Here is a 19507-nt window from a genome sequence, read left to right as displayed (position 1 = left end):
GAAAATGTAGAGAGTCCAGGTTAAATTGGGTCGGGCAGAATTCCAAATTGAAAAATATCATTGAATCATGCTAAGTAAATTAAATAAGCAAATGAGGGAGAGGAAATAAGATTATGGGGACTATGTCAAAATGTAGTCTGTCACAAAGTAGATTGCTAAGGGAAAGAAAATAACTTCATCTTAGGATTGCTGGGGGTATAGTACCTGTACCTAGTAAGGTCTGTCTAATCACCAATATTCGCCCTGGTATTGAGCTCTCACCAGAGCCTTGGCTACCCTTAAGGTGTAGTATACCTCGAAGATGAGGGAAATAAAGAGGGCCTAACATCTTGATTATTCGTGGATCAAACTATTTACATTTTGCAGAGCTATTGGCAGGCTAAACCAGTGAGGAACAACTAGTGTTTATTAACAGTTTCAAAAATGTGTTTACTCTAATACCACATTGATACTATCAGCATTTCCAATACACACTAGAGGCCCTCAAAAGTGGGCCAATAAAAACTTTATACGAAAATACAGGTGCATTTTGAGAAAATGAGGTGGGGTGTATGCAGCTATACTTGTATGGAACTCCGGGTATAGTTGGACAGAAATTTTTGATAGAAAATTACCATTAACCGGGTAAATAGGCAAATAATTGGAAGTAAATAAGACTCTGGCGATTAAGTCAAAATAAAGTCTCTCACGAAGTAGGTCGCCGGGGGAAATACGGCAAATTCGTCTCACGATTGCATTTCCAAGTGTGGATTCCGTGAATCCATCAAAAGATAATTAGTTTTGCGATTGATAGACATTTACAGTTAGCTCACCTCCACTAATATTTCACACGGATATGTGACACTCATTACGAGGCACTTTTCGGCAGGAACTTTCCAAATGGCTCCCCATCCTCGAGGTGCTAATGCATTACCCAGGTAATCTCTCCACAAATTTTTCACGTCACGCACTAAAAAGCTCATTTCATCATTTTCGTCGCGTATAGAAAATATATCCCTGTACTCATTAAGTCTTTGGCGAAGAGTCTTGCGGAATTCAATAATTACTGGTGCCATCACGTTCAACCACTTCAGAGCCGGATAAACACTCTTTTGGGGACTAACCGACCAAAAATCTCACAGGCCAAAATCGCCCTTAACGTCTGAAATCTGGCGGGTCTGGCGGTTACAAACAAACGAAAGAAGTATCAGCTAAGATCGGAAATTGTTCATACATGAAACGATTTGAGTGCTCCCATCGTGAATATGTGAACGAACAAAATGAACAACGATAAACGAGCTTCTTTATTTTGAACGGTATGAAAAATATTTTGGAGCGAATCCTCCATCTAATTTATGCAATGTTTTCATAATAGGTTGTGTTATGTAAAGAAATATTTTATCTGTTTTCACTTTCCTTCCATCAAGTAATGCTCCGCCTGTTTATTATATCGTGTAATACGTCCATTTAATTCTCAAATCTAGTGGGAGTAAGCTGTGTATTGTAAATACGTATGGTGTTCTAAGATTGAGCAGTTCAATGTGAAAATCGGCCTAAGTGCTTCAGTTTATTTTTGGTGCACAAGTACCTTTTCAGTTATCCTAAATTGCGCCTGCAGGGCGTTAATATTGATGTGATTCTGCATTAAGTTCAGCAAGTGCAACTGTAAGAAATCTTTATGTGACATAGCTTCGACCTCAGTGAAGGTACTTTTTCGCGCATAGGTTGGTTATCCAGCAGCAATGTCGTCACCGATGTGTTTGAAGGTGATCTGAAGTTCTCGACATGGATTTGGTCGTTAACATTTTCTTACCCAGCTGATAGAACGAATTGGCACGAATAGGGAATACTAACGAAATACTGGAGGTCACGAGGAATTGCAAATGAAGCGTTAAAAACATTGTTTCATCATATGACAGAACTCAAACACATCTATGATGAGCTTAATTGCTTTTTGTTTCAAGTGGCCATAAGCGAAACGATCACAAATACATCTCAACTAGGAGTTAATGATTTTGTTTTAAATTTAAGTGACACATCATAATATTGTTTACCGATATGCACAAGAAGGTTGTGGCCAGCTACCAAACCTCTGGTTCGCGAGACCCCATTTGGACTCAAGTCTCTTCTCAGCCGGAGGATAGCTTAGTGCTTGGAGGCTCCAGGCATGGAAGGCAGTCCAGGGTATGAATGATACTTCTCCATCAATTTAATGAGCTCGAAAATTAGTCTTGTAATCTTATTTAATTGGTCTCCCATTTGAAGTATTACTCTATATCGCTTGAATTTTCCTCGTAATGTTTCAGAGAACACCCCAAGCACCATCACTTAATGAAACTGTAACCCCCATCAATATGAGGGGGCTAAGTGTAATGGCTACTGCAGTATTAATTGCTGGAGAAATGGCTGGAAGTGGGGTTCTTGCTTTACCAAGAGCTGTTGTAGATACCGGTGAGTGTTAAACAAATGATTATGTAATCATACATTTGTGTCCAAATTTTCAGATCAAACCTGAGGTATCTGGCTCAAAGGCGATAATCATGAATTTACTGGATTTTTTATTGACATGATTGTCCCTTTTCTCTCTTAACTTCAGGCTGGATTGGATTAATTTTAGTTGTAGTGTTCTGCTGCTGTGCAGCATACAGTGGGTCCCGTCTTGGTGAATGTTGGTGCATCATTGAAGAACGCTATCACCAATACAGGGGGAAAACTAGAAATCCTTATGCAACTATCGCCCATGCTGCTTGTGGTCGGTGGGCTAGGTAAGTAAGATTCAGCCCCTTTTGATATAAATTATTGAATTCACTCATACACCAGATATTCTGATTTGTATTTCATTTTGAGGTTGTTAAGAATTGTGAAAAACTTGATTGATTCATGTTTGGTCAATCTTTATATTTTTTGCCTAGCCCTCACCTTCAGCCCTAATTGATTAACGTTGGTGAGGGGTTAATTGTGTTCTATAATAGCTGTTTATATGGTAATCTATATCTATCTGTTGACACTATGCCACTTATTGGCCTCTCCTTGCTCAATCAGTGAGATTTATATGTTCCCTTTAGGCACTCAATGAACGTGGTTGCCTGTGGCTCCTTTGTCGAGTGTATCTTATGAACTTATATTCCAATCCTCAGCACATTCTGTTTTAGCTCTATGGTCTACTTAGATGTATAATAATGTTTTCATCATGCCAGTCTTTGGTTTTGATAATATTTCCTTTGCTCCATATTGTCAAGAGCATTTATTCAGACATCAGGCCTATGGGGAGGGGATTTAACGTCTTTTCTTTCGTTCTCCTCTTCCTTAGAGAGAATTGCATCAAATTATATTTTATACAGAGTTATTTTGTGAGTACAGATTACATTGAAATAAGCCTAGCTTTTGCTTCACCCAATCAGTGTAGGGTTACACTGCTTATACCAGCTTCCCATTTTCAATTTCCCTGACTTTTCTGTGATTTCCAGTGCAAATTTTCAAATTTCCCCGTGTATCTATCCATCAGAAAACACATTAAGTGGGGTCTTTTTTATGGAAAAATGCCGTTTGGTATATTGAGAAATAAGGTCAAGCTGTAGGCAAGTATTATGTCAAGTAGCTTAAAGTAGGCACTTCTCCACCCCTGCCAGGATGATGACAAAACGCACCTTACTACTCAAATGTAGAAATACTCCACATGTTCAACCATGATTTTCACCTTTTTAATATGCTTCTGGATTTTTCCCTGATCTTAGCGTAATTTCTCTGACATTCCATGCTCAAAAGTTGAAATTTTTATTTCCTGACCAGTATGAACCCTTGTTTGATGGGTTTCTTCCCCTCCTCTAACAGAGTACACATATGTAACTTCTTTCTTATTAGCTTATAGGGTAATGTGATTTGGGGAGAGAGAGTTGTGACCAATGAGTTAGCACTAATCAATATGTTGTGTTTGAACTACCAATTTCTAATTCATATTGATGAGGGCTCATTAATGTTTCGAGTATATGAGGTAGAATTCATTCTACAAATCCACTCTTTCAAATATATTATATAATAAGTATTTTACGTGGAACTTGTGTTTTTCAATAGTAAATAACACTTAAAACTGTATTGTAATGCTCATGATCATAATCTCAGTTCAAACTTTTCTCTTGCTGCAAAGTGTAAAATATGACTTAAATTTTTTTCTTTGGATGAACACTTCATCTAGTTGGCAGAAATTGAATGAATATGAGGAGTAGTATAAGAATTATAGCAAAGAATTAACCTCATATGTAATTGCAGTTTTGGTATAAAATTTTTATTAACAAGTTTAGTTCATGCTTATTTTTAAATAAATGAATCTAAGGAATTTTTTCACTGACATCATTTCCCTCAGGATGTAAATAAATGTTATTCTTAGTCATCGTCAATTAATCATGCTCTATGTAGAAAGCTATAAGTTTTAAAATATCATGGTGTTCAATTCAATTAACAATTGTCTTGTTCTCTTTGCAGCCGCTTAGTGTCTACCTGTATCCAAATAACATTATTTGGAGCTGGGACTGTTTACCTTCTCCTGGCATCCAACATAGCTCAAGACATGATGCAATCTGTGATGCCAAACATCTCCTTTTGTCTTTATCTGATACTGATTGCTGGAGTTCTATGTCCTGCTATGTGGCTTGGTTCACCTAAAGACTTTTGGTTAGTTAACAGCCTGCGCCCCCTTGCTTTTTTCCGTATCACAGAATCAATGATAATTTTGATTTTCGTGTTTTCAAAACTATGCCCCTTAAACTTCTTTCCCTCACATAATGAGATAGTTGAAGAGGATTGAGTGCAATCTTGCATCTCATTGAAAGTTTATTACGCTAGAGAAATCTGGGACGATCCAGGAGTCTGATCAGTACAATTTCAATTATCATATGATGCAAAAATTTAATTTTGTGGTTTTTTTTAACCCAGTCATAAATCATTTTGATAAAAATTCTTCTTCCTGTTTGAAGCTTTTTAAAATTAAATTTGGTGTCAATGGAAACTTGCCCTCTTTAGTAATTTTGAGGGTATGAATTGGGCTTTGAGTGAATATGATGGTTTTCTTGTATTTTTATGCCTTGACTTTGAATGAACATGATTTAACGTACAAAGAATTTCACTTCCTTTCATTCTTCACCTAAGTGTTTTATTTCAATATAATGTCGAGAATCACTCCATTTTGTTACCCTGTGTTAATGGCATAGTTTCCCCTTCCATCTCCACGAAAAAAATTGTTTCTAACAATTTCTAATGCATGCTGATGAGGGCTCATTAATGTTTCAAGTATATCATGTGGAATTTGTACTACAAGTTCACTGTTTCAAAATTTAATTCGTGTTGTAATTATTGGGGTAAGCAAAAAAAGGTCAAAAACATGAAATTTTGAAAATCTTGTCTATTAATGGTAATTCACTCATGTCTTTATTTTTTGTTGTTGTACAATTGTACAAATGAATTGTACGCTCAATTTTTGTCGATCACCTCCTTGAACACAATTTATTCATGAATATTTTATGAAAGGAGTCTTGCAATATCAATAAAATTTGTACATACTTATGAATGAGACAAAACTTGATAATTTTTTACATAAGTACCTTGTGCGTCATCATATTTTAACCTTTTACTGCCAGCCCATTTCAGGTGGGATGTACGAAGACTGCCAAGGCTATTTTCAGGTATTAGTAACATTTCAGATTTAAAAATTTTTCAGTTACTTAATTTTACTTCTAGATTTTTTTTCCCAATTCTTAAGATATATTTATATCTTATAACCATAGATAGATTATGGGGGTTTACATAAATTACAGCCGTTGAAAAGGCCACAATCACAAAAAAAATAGAAATAATTTGAGCCGATAAATCGGCCCCTGGCAGTTTTCGCTCAACCAGCGAGGGTCGATATATCAGCCCGGTGACAGTAAAAGGGTTAAAATTAGTTTGCTGGAGCCATTTATATTTAAGTTTTGTATTTTATTTTCAGGGCTGTTGGCATAGGGGCACTGTTGACCACTGCATTGGCTTGTGCTTGTATATTTTCCAAAATGCTTATAGATTCAATGGGACCATTTCATCCCCGAGAACCTGTACCCACAGATTCTCCTGAAGACCATCAAACCAAAGTGCACACCCTTTCAAAACTCTTCCTTTCATTCGGAACTATATTGTTTTCATTTGGAGGTGCTTCAACTTTCCCTACTATTCAGAATGATATGAAGGAAAGATCACGATTTTCATCGAGCGTGATCATTGGATTTTCTGGTGAGTGGAAATTTCTCTTATCTTCCTTGACTGATGAAGATGGTAAAAAAAAACATTTAAATCCTTATCTTACTTCCCTCCCTCGTAGAACTTTTTGTTAAATGATGCCAAGATTTCTACTACCCCAAAGAAAACAGGAAGAAAATCTCCTGATTATTTATATCTATCTCTTGTCATTCTACCAATTTTGATTTCTTTGAATTCTACCTATGTGGATTTTACTCTTATATTAAAAAAAATCCGATACGAATCTAACTCTTGACATTCTACCAAACACCATTAAGCAAATTATAGGGATTTAAATGGCTCTTTGGCCATCCCTTGCAAAAGCTACCATATAATTTTCTGTCCCCACAATATGGGCTTTTGTTGTATCGAAGATGATTCATAGAAATTTTTTACACCATCTGAGTCGATTATTTTATATCATTGTCATTAGCGGTGGGGATAATGCATTTTGGGGCATTGATTTGGAAGGGATGTACCTAAAGCTATCTCCCAAAAATTTTAGAAGGAATTTGAACACCATCACTCCTCCTGCTTGCAATGAAATTTGAAATTAAGGTAATTTTTTTTGCATATCAAATGCAATTAATAAAAAATGCTCTTTGGAGATAACTATATGTTGGTATAGTCAATGTACCAAGTTCATAGTTTTCAACAACTTATTTTGAACAACATTACAACAAGTATCAATGTTCACGCTGTCATTCTTAAGTAGACCTACATGTCTATGTTTCTAAATCTGAACATTTAAGAGTACATATTTGAAATACTCTGAATGTTACAGCTTGCTGTCATCTCCAATAGAAAAAAAAGTTTTAGAATACCTACCATGTTGTTCTATAAATGCTACAAAAAATTATTCATGTTACACTCATTTGAATTATTGACTGGAATGGATAAAAATTTATGAAAATGATAAAATAAAAAGGATAAAAATGAGTGATCATTCCAAATTGCAAAAGAAAGATCTCCAAGGATACTTTGGAGATTTTCTTCCTATCTTCAATGAGAAAGTAGAGTTCTTGAAATCATTTAACAATAAGCTATAAAGGTTGTTTTACAGAGGGCACGTCATTGCACAATGTGACGCATGTACAAAGGCACATTCAAAATTGCATCGTGTTAAGCGGTGAATTGCTAGAACACATGCAAGAATGCATGGATGCGAGATGGCAAAATAGCCCCTGCTCTAATTAAGAGCTTGCATTCTCACAATTTAAAAAATGTTTTCAGAGCTAACCCATGCAATGTGTAAAATGGCCTATAATAAAAGAATAAATTACAGCATCTGAAAACTTGGATAGGCTATTAGATCAGCCCAGTATAAATACATAATTCCTTATTTGCACTCTCTGTGTTAATGACAAATTCATCCACCTAAATCCTCTTTCTTTTCAGTGATTCTTTGCCTGTATTTGCCAGTAGTGATTGGAGGCTTCATATTATATGGCGATAAAGTTGATCCAAATATTTTGCTATCTTTGGCAAGAGGAATTTCTGGTGCCGATAGCTCAGAGGCCAGGGGCCAGTGGTTGGTGGATGGTGCTTATCTTCTCATGGGAGCACATCTTGTGCTTGCATTCCTAATTGTTGTGAATCCTGTTTGCCAAGAGATTGAAGAATGTTTTGGCATTCCACACTGTAAGTTGAAATCAGATTTTTGTTACTTATAGTTCTACTAATTCTTATGGGCACATTTTTCACCTTTAGTCAGGGCTGATAAATTTTATGTGCACCGTATGGAAAGAATGGGTAACTTGCATGATTTTTTTTACTAAACAGGCAGACAGAAAATTATTCTCTGAATTCAGCAAAGAAAACCGCATGTAAATCTGAGTTTTCCTTCTCGAGATTTTCAATGATAAATATAACGAATTTTAAAGCACGCCAAAAACTCCTTCCCCCTCAAGCCACTGCCGACGAAGCCTCGATGACCTGGAAACAAACTGGCCCCTTTTGAAAAGGATTTTATGCTAAATGCCGGAAAACCTCACATATAAAACTTCCTCACTTATGAGACTTTTTTCAGTTCTCCGCTGAAAGTTTCATAAGTGAGGTTCTACTGTAGTTTGTTATATTATATTGATGTACGACAGCCTTACAGGCCTGAAGGCTTGGATTTGGAGACGGCCGTGGTGGTGGTGGGGTTAAGTCCTTCAGGGCTCCCACTCAACCATGAAAACCTTAAAACCGTGAATAAGCTGTGAATTTCATCTACCGTGAAAAAACCCTGAAAATAGCCGTGAATTTCATTATAAATCCTTAAAAATCTCTCATACTTAGCTGTGGGACTGCGATTGACAGATCAAAAGAAAAATTGATATGTCTATCATGTTTCAAGGTCAGTGATTTGCAGATACTGGCCTTGCATTTATCTACACTCGTGTATTCGAAGTGCAATTCTGTGTGCCATAGTGAGAAATTGACCTTAAGCCTGTGAATGGAAGACTGGTAATCAAAGTGTTCATTAACCCTGGTGAAAACTCAGACACTTATTCCCTCCATTTTCCAACTTGCAACCTGTAGCCGGCCCTGAATTTTGCTGACGAGAGGTGGCGTTGAGAGAGATAGCACTTGCATTGCGGCGTTTGTATTCACGGCTTCTGTAGAGTTTTTTAAAAGTTTTAGTTCACGTGCGGACAGTGATTGTTACGTGATCAATATTTCTGCTGAAAATGGCTCATCAGCAGGCCTTGAATTTGACAACATTTAGACTGTGAAAGCCTGGAAAAAACCGTGAATTTTATTACCGTATTTCTCCTAATATAGTCCCCCTCTGATTACAGTCCCCCCCCCTAATTTTGAGGCTTCAGTTTCGGGAAAAGTTAAAAAAATGCATTTGAATATAGTCCCCCCCTTTACTTTTACCACAGGCATTTTTGGGAAAAAGGGGGGACTATACTCAGACATTTACGGTATTTAGCACGAGTGGGAACCCTGCCCTTGCCTGCCAAACAAGATGTCGTGGGTTCAAGTACTGCCTGGGTAGGCTTCTCCTCTTGAGGGTATGGTTGTTCGAGCACATGTAATTGTTAAATTTGCTAAATGCCCCGATGTAAAATGGCCAATACGAGCCGTATTCGGTGGTTTGAGAATTAGAAAAAAATTAAAAAAGAAAACTGTGATAAGGGAATGTCAAAGGATCTTCTGAATGATAGAGCAGTGGCAGTGGTGATGATTAGTATGATGAGATGTTGTTGTTGTCTGTATGTCTGGTTTCGTGAAACTCAACTGCGTTATCTGGGGAGCCATTATTCAATTTTGAATCTATTGAATATTTAAAGTTGAAACAAATAATGCAAGAATGTCAGAAAATACTCTGGCAACTGTCAAATTTTGCCACAGGCTAAGGACAAGTTCATTGCCAGAACGAGGACTAAATACCTTAAATGTTTGTGTTACAAAGGTGTCGTTCTTATTTTTAAATTTGAATCTTTTCAGATTTTGGTTGGCGGCGGTGTGTCATCCGAACAGCGATAATGGTTGCAATGGTGATAGTTGGAGAAACAGTTCCTAGTTTTGGGAAGTTACTTGCTCTCGTTGGAGGTTCAACTGTCACACTGTTGACTTTTGTTCTTCCCCCCCTGTTCTACATGCGTTTATGTGATCAGGATCCACCATCACTCCCTCGGAGAAGGGGACTAACACCTGCTGGATCTACTCAAACCATTGAACTGGCATGGCCCAAAAGGTAAATATGCAATGGAAAACCCTCTCAGGTATCAATTTGTCTAATGTTTTAATTGTGCTCTCTTTGCACAATCAATTCTTGGAAGTGGCATGCGAGAGACTTATTTGATCTTAGTAAAGTTGTTTTGACAAGAAGGTGGAATCAAATGACGTTTAAAATTGGGTTGATGTGGAGCTAAACTCATGGCTAAGCAGTAAACGACTAAGTGCATTTACCTTACTTGCGCAAGAGAGGGAGATACTGCAGGTATTCCGGTCAGGTGGCCCAGGAATGGGTGTGAAAGAAAGTTTCAATATCGCTTATTCTCTTGAAAGCAGCCGTGAAACATACCATTCCAGCTGAGGAAAAAAATGCTATGAATAGCCTATCAAATTACCTATAGGTCACCTCGAATCAGCAAACCTTTGTTCTGTTCCCTTTCCTGCCTGGCGCCTAGAGTAAGAAAGCATTTTTGTGCTACGAGTAGCATGAGAATATTTTAAACCTCTCTGTACAGAGCTCTTTTTTGGGGTGGCGTTATCCTGGTATTTTCTTCCCTCAGATTTGGGACCCAGCTCAACCCTTCCCTTAACCCAACCACTATGCCCGTCCCTTACCCTGGCCACTAGTATACTCCCTCTAACCCTATCATAGCACAAATCTACAGTCAACTTATTGCATTACCAGTGGAAGTAACAAAGTGTCTATTGTTGAATTAAAAAGGAGGATAAATCAACTAATAATCACCGAATGGCAGAAGAACTGGGATTCGAGCGAAAAAGGACGGCAAACGTACAAATTCTTCCCCAGCATCATGGAGCGCCAAAAAATGAACATAACAGCATCCAGACAAATAACAGAAATTCTAAGCGGACACGGAAATTTCAAAACGTATCTAAAACGTATAGGTAGAAGCAAGACCGATGAATGCGAGTGTAGCACAGGAGACGATTCTTTCGAACATAGAGTGACTTACTGTCCATTGTACCAGGCTGAAAGAGCTGAACTACGAAAAATCCTCGAAAATTGGCCACCAGAAATGACTAAAATTGGAAAACTTATACCCAATAATGCAAAAATTATTACTGCGTTTAACCGCAAAATCATTCAAGGAGACGCTGATGATGAAGATGGAGACGAAGACCAATGGTAGGATGAAGGAAGAAGATAAGAAGAAGAAGAAAGAAGAAGACGTCAAAATTGTTAAGCAAGTAAGAAGAGAAGACAGAAGATGCAGAAAATCATGTAAAGCAAAAACAGAAGACGAGCCAGATAGAAGACGCTGAAGATAATGGAAAATAAACGCTTACATTCTTAAGAATGAAAATGTCCAAAAATAATAATTTTGTAACTTAAAAGAAAAAAGAGAAAGGGAAAAAAAAAAATATTTTGTTAATTTCTCTCTAACATATTATTTTTCTTTTGATTAAAGCAATTGTAACTTAATTTAATAGGGGGTTAAATGTTAAAGGAACCCCAATTTCTGTAAAAGTCTTACGGAATAAAGGCATAGAAAAGAGGAGAATGGAATAGACTGGAACTCAGACTTGACATCTGATAACATTCCATTCTCCTCTCTTTTTTTTTTTTTGTTGATAATATGGAACCCTTCCACCACATACAAGTTTCAAGTTTCTAACTGAATAATCACCTTGATGGGTGTATGTGAAGAGTCTCTATGTACATAATTTATTTTTTTTACCATAAATTTTCTCGTTTTTTGAAGGTTCATACCGCTGCACATACGAGTATTGCTGTGGGAACTGATCTTTGTGGGACTTGTTGGTGGAACAGCATCTACGGTGTCTGCTGTCAATGGCATTTTTGGAGCTCATTCCATAGATAAGCCTTGTTATCTATGATTTATATTTTAGTAGTATTTTTTGTAGATAAATTTATTATAATTTCTTTCACTTCTGGGAGTGACTTGCTCAATCTGTGCATTTAATACTGCTGGAAAGTTTAATTTCATATCTGTTTTTACCTATCTGTTATATATAATACATATCTGTTGTTGAATATGTATCATATATGTATTTATGCTAAATCTCCTGGAGAGAATTTAGCCACTAGACTGGGGCCAACCAACTGTGCATACAGTAGGCATTTTTCTTGTTTTATTTACAAGGAGAGGAATGGAGTAAATTTTTTTCTGTTAAAATTTGTGCTGCTGCTTAATTTAGCTTGCCAATCTCTTTTACAATCCATATTCCAAATTCAGCTTTTTAATTAAGAAAGTTATTTCCTGTGCCTATGTAGACTGAAATAATTAGCAAATGACTAACTTTAATAATTTCATTAGTATTGAGGAATAATCAAAATGATTTATTTTTTATTCATATATATGTAATGGTAAATTATTTTTAACTACCAGAAGAAAGATCTTTTAAAGTTAGCACGTTTTTAAATAGATTATTTGTTATACTGAAACATCTCGCCATCAACTTGTAGCACTATTGACCTTGATTTCATCAGTATTTAATGCCCACTTAGGTCTCAAATCACTTCTGAGAACTAAGGAGCAGTGGAAAAGGTGCGGGGTACATGGGAGCCTAGTTGATTTGTGATGGTTAAGCCAAAGTACTAAACTGGAAAGTGTGAATTCCAGTCGGATTACAGAACTGTGAAATTCTTGGATCCGCTCTCCTAAAGAAGTGATGGATGTGGACAAAATCCACACGCAGTCCCCTTCTTATTTCTCTAATGGTGATGTTACTCCCTAAAGCTAAGCTCTCAGAATACCTAGGTATAAATGTTGACGATATACTAGTTCATTGAAAATGGAAATTCTATATAATCTCATTAAAAAATCTCACTATGAATCTCTAAAGGTGGAGGGAAAATCATCAATAAATACATAGTAAATACCTACAGTCATTATCAATATGAGAGGTCTTCAAAAATTTGGGGAAGTGTATAAAATTAGATGCTTGGTCATGACTATCACATTTTCTGGACATCAAAATTTATGTAGTACTTGTTGCAAAGAATGTATTTAATTATTGTTACCGTTATTAAATTTTTTAATACTCAAAGAGTGTGTTATATGACTTACACTATTTTTATACAATATGAACAGCATGATAATATGATATCAAGAACAATATATCTTTTCAATAAACTGAAATTCAATCAGTAATCATGTCTCTCAATGATGTTTACCAATTGTAAATATGTACCGGCTTTTTTATGCATCAATGTACCATATACTTTGGTTACCATTATTTGAACTTATTATGCCAACAAATTACTCAGTATTTAAAGTTGGATCTGAAATATTGGTGATATGGTTTTTATTTCATGTACCTACATTAATGAATCACTGAATAAATGTTTTTATATTTTTGATCATTTTGATAATTTGGAACCTATTCTGTGTACACTGGTGGATTCTCTTATTTGTGAATGGAAGCAATTTGTTCATGTGGTAGCTTTAGTTAGAAGGAAAGCAACCCTTGGAAGGTTAAATTATATTTGCATGCAATATTTTCATCTTTGATATGAAGAATGAAAAATAGAGGCAAGAAAGGTGCTTACTCATGCACCATTAGAAAGAAATACCTTAAGTTGGTCAGAAAAAATATATGATTTTTATGAATTTAGCGGAAAAACAAATAAGAAAAATATATGAAAGTTAGCAGCATTGGATACTTTTCTCATGAAAATCAAAACCTCAAAGCAACCTTGTTGGAGTTAACAAATGGATTTTCATTGCTATTTGAATGGAACAGACGCTTTCCTCATTAATTACACTGACTCAGGGAAGGGCTGCCTTGATTAATTTATGAATAAGGTGGTTGAATTAATTTTCTTTGGGGGCATGAGCATATTGGTTAATTCTAATATTTAGGAGAAATTTGTAAAATTGCCTAGTGAGTTACCCATAAGGCTTAATGCATAAAAATTGGGGATGAAAGATAACGCAAATTTCTGTATCCATTCAAAAGACTCTCCTGCTCTCCCTTAGAGCTGCTTGATTACACTGGTCATTATAGATTTTGTCCTAGAGACGTTTTTGGGTAATGTTAGATGCATATTTCATGCTGATTCCAAATCTGTGCTTAGATTCTTTCCATCACGTCCAGTTTCCATAGTATAGCTTGATGTACGTTTTTGATATAATGAAAGCAGTAATTTAATTCATTTATACAGGGTTGTCACGAATTCACTGATACGTTACCATGTACGTTATAAAGTAAGTTATTCTTAACAACAAATTACTTAATTTTTTTTTGCTCAGTTGCATCATTTTTGAGCCATCCGCGATTGAAATTAGCCAATCAGAGTGCAGTGCGAGTGAATGTCTATAGAGAGGCTGCGTTGACGAACCGATAGTGGTTTCGAAGCAACAGCAAGGCAGAGCGAAAAGATTGAATTTTACTATTGAGACGATTCGAACCAAAAATCTTTGGACGGAGTCTCGCTTCTTGCCACTTGTGCTACTGAAATACTGATGTTCAAATTGCTTTGAGAGTAATATTCCATCTTTATCCAGATTTTGTGAAGTGGACAAAAATGGTGCTGATTTTACTTATATGAAACAAAAATTCCCTAAAATCTGTGAGTCAAAGATCAAAGAAGGAACGTGGATTGGTCCACAGATTAGGGAAGTGCTGAAGGATTTGGAATTTCAAAAGCAATTGAGTTCAGCGGGAAAAAAGTGCAAGGAACGTGTTAAAAAATGTAGTTGAACATTTTCTAGGAAATATCGCAGAAAATTATCGTGATCTGGTGGCCCATCTAATTAAATTGTACCAAAAAATATGCTGCAATATGTCTAAAAATTCACTTTCTCGACTCACACCTAGACTTTTTTCCGCCAAAACTTGGCGGTGTTATTGATGAACACTGAGCGTTTCCACCAGGATATTTTACACATTGAAAAATGGTAACAAGTAAGGATGAGTCGGTTCTTAAATTTTTTCGGTTCTTGGTACCAGTCCGGTTCTCCCCCATCGGTTCTCGATACTCGGTTCCAGGATGAACTTTTATTATCTGAATTAATGGCAAATTTAAATGAGCAACCACAAGAAATGAATGAAAATAATTTCACTGAACATGTAAAGTAGCTGGAAAGATCTGTAAAAAACTTAAGATAGTCTCCTTATCAGCCAAGCGAAAAAGTTTAAATAACTTGTTGTTGAAGAATGCATGATCAACCAATATGTCACATTACATCAGTCAGCGATTGGCTTGTTCTCCAGGTTTTGATTTTAAAAATTCATCACTTTTACCCTATCAAAGTCTAATCTATCCTTTTTTGGCAGAAATATTGCTTGCAGTACTGAACAGGTGTTCACTGAAAACAGTAGTGGTCGATGTTGATTTTAAAGGGTTGCGCAAATGGATCATTAGTGAAACTCTCCCAACATCTGACGATATCATCCGTTTATTAGTTGTATCTTGTGTGTCAGTTCAAATGTATTGTATTCTGTGATGTAGCTTAAATTGTTACTTTAATTAACAACTGATTCGCATGCTTCACTGCCACAGTTCCCATAACCTCGACAATAAACTGCTCAACATGCCCCTACAGCGACACCATGGATAAATAGAGCGGCCATAAGCTAACGCAAAGTTGTAATACAGTGTTGCATTCTCCAGGATGACCACACTTTTTGATGCCTTGCATACGTTTATCAACTTACAAACAAGTTCTCAGAACATATCTTGCTCGAATGACAAAGAATTACTGGTTATGTACATGATACAATCGTGAGACCACTTTCAGACAAAACCATTTTCTGCAAGCCGCCGTTCACGGCACGGCACACGGCATTGCAAAGAGTTGTCTCATCTGAAAGCTGCCTGAATTTCACGTCAATGGCGGCCGGCTAAAAGTCGTTCCGTCTGAAAGTGGTCTCAATGTAGCATCCTATGTATTTCACGCTGAAGGCGGCCCATTGTAGGGCCGGATTGAAATGGGCGCCGTGCTGTCAACGGTGCAATTCAACTCTTATGAAGAGATCCATATAGATCAATGGTAAGTTGAAAGAACATGGTGCCATGGGCGGCGGCTAAAAATCGGCTCGTTTGGAAGCAGCCGTGGCTATGAAAATGTTACAATGTTGGCGAGAGCTACAAACTGGTGAACCTTTAAATGGGCGTGTTCGCTAGCAACTCTCAAAATAAAAAAAACATGGATGCAATTCCACGGGAGAGTAATACATGCGTTTTTTAGTATTTTTTCACTTATTGGCTTTGAATACGTTGCAGACCATTTCGGCTTAGGGTGCCAAATTCAAATTCTCGCAATCGTTCCGAGCCGGTTCCAAAGTACCGACTCTATGTGATCGGTTATTGATACCGGTTCCACAGCCAAGAACCGAGAACCAGAACCGACCCACCTCTAAAACCAAGGAAACTCAATGCAAAATATGTGAGAAAATCCTATGGCGAGAAAAAATACCCATTTTGTCACATTTTGTTAAATTCACGATTTATTGCTGAAACGTCCTAGAACCCTTAATAAATACGGTTTTCATGAGGACACTAAACTTGATGGAAAAAATCTGATTCCAGATTCGGAATCAGCACGAAATACACCTTTGAGATCACATGTCTAGAACAGAAAAAATTTTTTTTGTTGACCAGTGCTATCGTGACATGACAAGTTTTGAGCTAGTTGCAATAACATTAGATCTCTGTGTAGTACATTTGTTGAGCACTGAACAGTATTATCCTATGAAATTTCTTGTGAAGTGTCGATATGACTTTGCTGGGAAATTGAAGCTTATAAGGACTAAAAATATTCTCTTAAGCTTAAGGACTCATTCTCACTGGCTGGCCAAGGCTAACTAACTGTTACGGTTCCTTGTGTCTACGAATTTACAACATGAGCATGCTACATTTGCTCAAAATTACATGCATCTATTTGATTTTCTGTTAAACGAAATCATTGTATAACAGTGCTATTATAAGAGTTAACAAATTATAAATGTAAGACTGTAAACTTAACAGCTTAAGCAGCGATAAGTGACTTCATGACATACCTGTGCTATCGATTACTTTAATGGAGAGGGAGGATGGACAAATCAGTTTCTATATCAAAACTAGCATCATCATCATTTGTCAAAATCCTAAGATTGGTTTGATGCAACTCTCCATTCCTCTCTCCTATCTGCTAGCCTTTTCATATCTACGTATTTCTTCTCTTTTACATCCATTATAACCTGCCCTATGTAACTCATTCGGGGCTGTCCTTTGCCCTTCTTCCCTTCCACCTGTCCTCCTACGATTGTTTTCATCAGGCCATCATGTCTCATCAGTGGCGTAGCCAGGGGGGGTCCGGACCCCCCGAAATATAAAAGCACAATTATTTTCCTTAATAAAAGAAAACAAATTATTGAAAAATCCTGAATTTGCTGAGTATTTTTTTAACAAATGAAGTTTTTTCGATTGTGAAAAGTGTTAAAATTAGTTTAAAACCCATTACTTATTACCCTATTTTTCAAAAATTTTCCCCCCTGGTTTTGGACCCCCGCCTCCCCCGAACGAAATTCCTGGCTATGCCACTGTGTCTCATAATGTGGCCAACTAAGTTGTCCCGTCTTCTGCTTAGGGTTTTTAAAAAACTACTCTTTTATCCCACTCTTCTTTGCACTTTCTTGTTACTCACACGGTCGATCCATTTAGTAAATATTGGGCAAATATCACTGAATTACCTATGCCTATTTGAATGACCATCATCCCAATTAAGCAAAGATAGACGAAGGTAATTCCACAAGTAGATTTGGTTTCAGGAAATTTTTCCCAAATAAACAACTTCCCCAATAAACCTGCGGCCCAAATAACCTTAATCTATAATTCTAGTGATCAATTATGCTTTGCCTAATGGAACTGTAATTGAGACCAATTACTACTTCCAGAAGTCACACCATAACTACTTTGAAGATGATTCTCAATGGGCATTTACTCCTGCCTGAAGCCTAAGTGGAAGGACCGTAAAAGGTAAATTTACATTACTCATAAAAATGCATAGCTACAGAAATATTGAGCTCTAATGGAGGTCACAGAGCAGTTTATGCTAGAAACAACCTTCCCAAACTTGAAAGTAAGTGTAAAAGACAGATCTTACCTTGAATGAAGTTGAGAGGTACAGCTGCTTTTGCAGATGAAGACAAGTTACTTCTTTGGGAATCACCATGAGTTTGAAATCCTAGCATTGTTAACCGATGTTCACCGACATTTATGGTTCCAATTTTCAGTGAAGTTCAGAGAAGTACTGCCAAAATCACAAAAAAAGCATTTTATGTTAACAAATACATACCAGACTACAAAAAGATGCATCATTAGGATAGATGTTCACCCTAATCCAAATGAAAATATAATATGCAATGCAGGGTAAAAAAGACTGGCGAAAGAAATATGTGAGCAATTTTTTGAAAGAAACTCATTCCACCCAGTATCCTCAATTAAAAGCAACACATACACAATAATTGGTATTTATAGGGCTTATTGGCCTTAATCAACCAATAAAAAGTTGAAATTGATCGAAGTGAAAATGGTTCATCCAAAATGGGTCATATCAACTCATTTTTTCCCTGACCAAATGCTGAAAAGGTACGTGGAATATTAACATCAAAATCCCACTACCATTGGCCTTGTGAACACTATACACAATAGAAAAAATCTGAGCCCAGATTTGGAATCAGCTCGAAAAACTCCTTTGAGATCACATGCCTACGACAGAAATTTTTTTTTTGGTTGCCCAGTGCTATCATGGCATGACAAGTTTTGAGCTAGTTGCAATAACATTAGATCTCTGCGTAGTACACTTGCCGAGCACTGATATCAGTATTATCCTATGCAATTTCTTGTTACGTGTCTACATGACTTGGCTGGGAAATTGAAGTTGAAGGACTAAAAAGATACAGACTCATTCTCACTGGCTGGCCAAGGCTAACTGACTGTTACGGGTCCTTATATCTATGAGTTTACAACATGAGCATATGTACTTACATTTTCTCAAAAGCATATGCATCCATTTAATTTTCTGTCTAACGAAATCATTGTATCAAGGCCCGTTGGCCTTGTGTCAGCCTTAGGTGAACAAAGTAGATCACGTGAGGAAGTGAAAATCTTCTTTGTTCACCTAATCAGAGGATACATAGGTAAACAAAAGAGCCCACACAAAGATAGCAGGACAACTCTGGCCATGGTGGGCAGAGTTGCAATGCCATCATTACCAAAAGCTGATGTGACCACTTGTGACAAATAATATGAATGTAAAACTCTCGCTCATATGACAACCAGGTTCTTTATTCTGGTTTTATTGCTGCTATGAGTCAGATACCAGACAGTAGCCATATGTACAACCACAGCGGGAAGAGTCCCTTTATTTCTAATAAAACTTGAATTAGCAACCATTAACAAAACCAGGATGAATACCTAAGAGATTTACTGTGGAGTTCTTGTGACTTTTCATGGCTCTCCTACAGTTTAAAAAAAATATATTTTAGTGCTAAGGCTCTTTTTATGTACTTTCCTTTACAAAGTACATTATCACTGCCTAAAATTCTTGGGCAATAACATTTTATATAAAAATATAACATCTAAGTCTCATGATGACATACTACATAATAATGACACACT

At 36.6% G+C, this 19507-nt stretch overlaps 2 protein-coding genes across 3 annotated transcripts in view; one reads left to right on the top strand and one right to left on the bottom strand.

The window, feature by feature from the left end:
* Positions 1 to 18136, bottom strand: part of LOC124159246 (protein nessun dorma-like) — a 36975-nt gene extending 18839 nt beyond the window's left edge. The window contains exon 1 of one of the 2 annotated variants that reach the window (XM_046534925.1): positions 17991 to 18136. In XM_046534925.1, the coding sequence (XP_046390881.1) occupies positions 17991 to 18059 (69 nt within the window). In that variant the 5' untranslated portion in view covers positions 18060 to 18136. Of the gene's footprint in view, positions 1 to 812; positions 1222 to 17990 lie in introns of those variants that run through there. The other variant, XM_046534923.1, reaches the window with a different exon arrangement.
* LOC124159247 (amino acid transporter AVT1B-like) lies at positions 1310 to 13259 on the top strand. Its single transcript, XM_046534926.1, has 8 exons — positions 1310 to 2163; positions 2286 to 2430; positions 2576 to 2744; positions 4459 to 4647; positions 5960 to 6237; positions 7642 to 7884; positions 9685 to 9934; positions 11640 to 13259. The coding sequence occupies exons 1-8, from the start codon at positions 2038 to 2040 to the stop codon at positions 11773 to 11775; spliced, it is 1536 nt and encodes a 511-aa protein (XP_046390882.1). The 5' UTR covers positions 1310 to 2037; the 3' UTR covers positions 11776 to 13259.
* Positions 18137 to 19507: the final 1371 nt, after the last annotated feature.

The sequence above is a fragment of the Ischnura elegans genome, chromosome 5, assembly GCF_921293095.1.
Source record: "Ischnura elegans chromosome 5, ioIscEleg1.1, whole genome shotgun sequence".
NCBI lineage: Eukaryota > Metazoa > Arthropoda > Insecta > Odonata > Coenagrionidae > Ischnura > Ischnura elegans.
Note: the sequence above shows the minus strand (reverse complement) of the source record. Positions and strands in the feature narration are given on the sequence as shown.

Excerpts from the sequence above, each read along its gene's own strand:
- LOC124159247 (XM_046534926.1), top strand. The coding sequence starts at position 2,038 with ATGCACAAGAAGGTTGTGGCCAGCTACCAAACCTCTGGTTCGCGAGAC. Across the intron at positions 2,431-2,575 it reads AAGAGCTGTTGTAGATACCG|GCTGGATTGGATTAATTTTA; the intron begins GTGAGTGTTAAA and ends TCTTAACTTCAG. Across the intron at positions 4,648-5,959 it reads GGTTCACCTAAAGACTTTTG|GGCTGTTGGCATAGGGGCAC; the intron begins GTTAGTTAACAG and ends TTTTATTTTCAG.